Genomic DNA, 5,000 nt, shown 5'->3' with positions numbered 1-5,000 from the left:
GCCCGGGATCACTTGGCCCGCAGAACACAGCTGAGTGGATGTCAGGTTCACCAGGGGATACCCCACCTACACACACACCACACACACACACACACACACACACACACAGAGTTGAGCAGGTCAACTGACAGATTTGTAGTACTCACATAAGTAGGACTGGGTATCGTTTGAATTTGAACAATTCCGATTCCTATTTCGATTCTGTTTATTGATCCCAATTCTTATTGTTTCCTAATTTCGATTCCAATAAGGAAAATAAAACTTAGATATCATTCACATTTAGTCTCATTGCAAAACATTTAATTGTAGCTGAAAATCATGAACAAAAATCACCAGGCTAAAGAACACTTAGCTTGTGGTTTAAAAATACCACAGAAAAACAACAAGCCTAACTGATATAAATTTCAAGCATTATTAAAGACAAGTAAACACTCAGTAATTAAAAAAGAACAAATAAAAAATGAGCAATCACAACAAATAGACACAACTGAGAAAAGATACGATTGAAATAAACAGTGTTTTAAGATTTTTAGGTATTCAGGTACACTGAAAAAAATGATTTATTGACTTAGTTGAATTTACTAAAAAAAATAATGTTAAGTGGTTCCACATAATTGATTTTAGCTACATTTAAACAAATGCATCAAGTTGAACTTAGTTCAACGTAATGCATTTGTTTAAATGTAGCTAAAATCAATTATGTGGATCCAATTAACATAATTTCTTTTAGTAAATTCAACTAGTCAATGAATCATTATTTTCAGTGTACAGAAACTGTAATCAAATTTAAAATAACACTGCAGTTTTTAAATAAAATATACATTACAAATATAGTTACAAAAGTTATTCAGTCAAGAACAAACAAATTTTCTTTTGTTGTTTGATAAGTGTTATTATAGAGCAGGAATATTAGGCTGCTGTCACTTTAAGAGCTGCACGGATCCAATATACTGATACACATGAGAACAGAAAACAGAGTCTCTCACACTTGAATGGTTTAAAGTCATATTGAAACGCTCACAAAGTAATCGATAAGAGGAATCGAAATGTTACTTTTAAAGCAAGTATCTGATTCCTGACCTGGAAGTATTAATTTCCAGAATTGGAATCGATTTTCGATTCTCAACCCTACACATAAGGCCCTGTTATTGAAAAAGAAAACTCATGATTTCAAATTAATAATCTTTTTGATTGCTAAAATGTAACCATTAAAACGTAGTTCCGAAAAATTCTAAACAGAATTTAGGAATGAATCTTTCCCGGCCTGACTCTCTCACCGCTGCTCTCAGGCTGTCGGAGATGTTGCTCCAGGACGAGTTGAACACCAGACAGTATTCTCTGAATGCAGATCCATTAGACGCACGCAGAATTGCCTCCTGACTGGCGATCTGTGAGAGAAACACACAAACACTCGCTGATTCACTTAAACACTCGCTGATTCACTTAAACACTCGCCGATTCAGTCAAACACTCGCCGATTCAGTCAAACACTCGCCGATTCAGTCAAACACTCGCCGATTCAGTCAAACACTCGCCGATTCAGTCAAACACTCGCTGATTCAGTCAAACACTCGCCGATTCAGTCAAACACTCGCCGATTCACTTAAATACTCGCGATTCACTTAAACACTCGCCGATTCAGTCAAACACTCGCTGATTCACTCAAACACTCGCCGATTCACTCAAACACTCCCCGATTCACGCAAACTCTCGTTGATTCACTCAAACACTCACTGTAATTCACACAAACACTCGCTGATTCAATCAAACGCTCCCCGATTCACACAAACTCTCGTTGATTCACTCAAACACTCACTGTAATTCACACAAACACTCGCTGATTCAATCAAACACTCGCCGATTCACTTAAACACTCGCCGATTCAGTCAAACACTCGCCGATTCAGTCAAACACTCACCGATTCAGTCAAACACTCGCCGATTCACGTAAAAACACTCACCGATTCAGTCAAACACTCGTCGATTCACACAAACACTCACTGATTCACTCAAACACTTGCCGATTCAGTCAAACACTCCCCGATTCACTTAAACACTCCCCGATTCACTTAAACACTCGGTGATTCAGGCAAACACTCGCCGATTCACGCAAACACTCGCCGATTCACGCAAACACTCGCCGATTCACGCAAACACTTCCCGATTCACGCAAACACTTCCCGATTCACACAAACACCCACTGTAATTCACTCAAACACTCGCCGATTCAATCAAACACTCGCCGATTCACTCAAACACTCGCCGATTCAAACAAACACTCACCGATTCAAACAAACACTCGCCGATTCACTCAAACACTCGCCGATTCAATCAAACACTCGCCGATTCACGCAAACACTTCCCGATTCACACAAACTCTTGTTGATTCACTCAAACACTCACTGTAATTCACTCAAACACTCGCCGATTCACGCAAACACTCGTTGATTCACTCGAACACTCACTGTAATTCACTCAAACACTCGCCGATTCACGCAAACACTCGCCGATTCACGCAAACACTCGCCGATTCACTCAAACACTCGCCGATTCACTCAAACACTCGCCGATTCACACAAACACTCGCTGATTCACTCAAACGCTTGTTGATTCACTCAAACACTCACTGTAATTCACACAAACACTCGCCGATTCACACAAACACTCGCCGATTCACACAAACACTCGCCGATTCACACAAACACTCGCCGATTCACACAAACACGCGTTGATTCACACAAACACTCGCCGATTCACACAAACACGCGTTGATTCACACAAACACGCGTTGATTCACACAAACACTCGTTGATTCACACAAACACTCGTTGATTCACACAAACACTTGTTGATTCACTCAAACACTCACTGTAATTCACACAAACACTCGCCGATTCACACAAACACTCGCCGATTCACACAAACACGCGTTGATTCACACTAACACGCGTTGATTCACACAAACACACGTTGATTCACACAAACACTCGCCGATTCACTCAAACACTCGCTGATTCACTCAGACACTCGTTGATTCACACAAACACGCGTTGATTCACTTAAACACTCCTTGATTCACACAAACACGCGTTGATTCACACAAACACGCGTTGATTCACACAAACACTCGTTGATTCACACAAACACTCGCTGATTCACTCAAACACTCGTTGATTCACACAAACACTCGCCGATTCACACAAACACTCGCCGATTCACACAAACACTCGCCGATTCACACAAACACGCGTTGATTCACTCAAACACTCGCCGATTCACACAAACACGCGTTGATTCACACAAACACGCGTTGATTCACACAAACACTCGTTGATTCACACAAACACGCGTTGATTCACTGATTAATGGCGCTTCAGGCTTTCAGACTCATTTCCTCCGCTTACCTGAGAGCAAAACAACACCAGCAGGAGAAATATCGACTCTTTCACTGCCATTGCTGTCATATCCACTTCAAAGCTCGACAGAAAGCGAGTTCAGAGGAGTTTCTGCACTCGTATGTTTACTGAAAATCGCTTTTAAATCGCAAACTCACTATCTAAGTTTAGCTTCTGTCATGTTTACAGCGACTGTGAGATACTTTCACTTCCTCTTCCGCGTTCGGTCGCTCGATCACGTGACTGTGACGCGTCACGCTAACCGTCAACCAATCAAAAATAGAAATAAAAGCGAACTTTTTGTAGTGTCCTCTATTTTTATTATACGTACTTAATACATTTTGTTCTCAAAGTCTTTCCTCTCAGACTGATACACTGAATCATTCTGAGCTGAAGTTGAGTTCGGTCTGTTAATCTTAAAAAGGAATAAAAAAAACAAGCTAAATAATACTGCTAATAATAATAATAATGAAAACTTAAAAACATATAAGAACGAAACGTGTTATGCTAAAAAGTAAAAATATATATGTTTATTATTCATATTAATAACCGAGAGCTGAAAGCACTAAAGATAAGATCAGTTCTCATTCCTCAAGTGTTTGTGTGGATTCTCCTTTATTAACTGATGATCTGATTTATTATAACTGATGCGACACTCAGTGGCGTGGCGTGGGGAAAATTTCTGAGGAAGCCAATTAAGACATAACCTCTAAGCTGTGTGTTTTAAGGGATTGGGGCAGAAAATCATACGTTACCATTTATATGTTGCTATTTGGATGAACTATTAGAGCGCCCAGCATCATCTTACCGGGACTTATGCTTGTTACAATCCAACACTTTGAGCACGTAGATACCTAAAATATGTTGCGCATACAGCTCAACTAACGCGATTGTTATAAAGGTGTTTGAACAACAAAACACATCCTCTTGCACATATTTGACAATCGGAATATCAGATATATCCTGCTATAGCTAATAAATTTGTGAAATTTTGAATAAAAAAAGGAAATAAAAGCTGATCATTCAGCGCTATTGTGCCTGCGGTGTGACAAGCAATGAAAGACGCGTCTCCATGGGAACCATAAAGTGATACTACGATCAATAACGGTCGCCTTGAAAAACTTACGTGTGAAAAGGTTGTTTGTTAAGGCTTACATTTAAATGTGTCTTTGTTTTGTTTTGAGTGTATGGTCAATAAATAAAGGAATTAAAAAGATGGGCACAAAACCACAAATCTTCCGCTATTTCATTCATTCATTCATTGACGATGATAACGTGATGTGATTGGCCTGATGCCAACAAGTTCATGGCTTCCCTTGACACTGTCCTGACCAATCACAGGGGAGCAGTGTCATGACAATAGCGTCACCTGATTGGTTAATCATTCTTTTTTTTTTCTATCAAGGGATGCCAACTCAGCCTGGCCTCCTCACAGACACAGGGTGCAGTACCATGTTTTCAACGCTCATTCACCATGTCACTTTTATAGGGGCGCTGTTTTACACATCATAAAACACTCAGTAATGAATGAAGAGAGACGATGAGGAGATGACAGAAGGATTACGTAAACTGTGAAAACAAAAGTGTTTATTAAATGACGATTATA

The 5,000-nt window shown here is 39.8% G+C and overlaps 1 protein-coding gene across 4 annotated transcripts in view; it reads right to left on the bottom strand.

Annotated features, from left to right (window-relative positions):
- The window catches only part of sppl2a (signal peptide peptidase like 2A), a 24,416-nt gene extending 20,767 nt beyond the window's left edge, over positions 1-3,649 (bottom strand). For 2 of the 4 annotated variants that reach the window (XM_084409262.1, XM_084409264.1), the window contains exons 1-3: positions 3,404-3,635; positions 1,278-1,388; positions 1-66 (exon numbers count right to left, since the gene is read on the bottom strand). The exon at positions 1-66 is cut by the window's left edge and continues 117 nt beyond it. In XM_084409262.1, coding sequence (XP_084265388.1) covers positions 1-66; positions 1,278-1,388; positions 3,404-3,463 — 237 coding nt within the window. In that variant the 5' untranslated portion in view covers positions 3,464-3,635. Of the gene's footprint in view, positions 67-1,277; positions 1,389-3,403 lie in introns of all 4 variants that reach the window. The other 2 variants (XM_084409263.1, XM_084409261.1) reach the window with 2 other exon arrangements.
- Between the last annotated feature and the right edge of the window lie 1,351 nt (positions 3,650-5,000).

The sequence above is a fragment of the Rutilus rutilus genome (assembly GCF_951802725.1).
Source record: "Rutilus rutilus genome assembly, chromosome: 5".
NCBI classification, from domain to species: domain Eukaryota; kingdom Metazoa; phylum Chordata; class Actinopteri; order Cypriniformes; family Leuciscidae; genus Rutilus; species Rutilus rutilus.
This window is presented reverse-complemented; position numbering and strand designations above follow the sequence as displayed.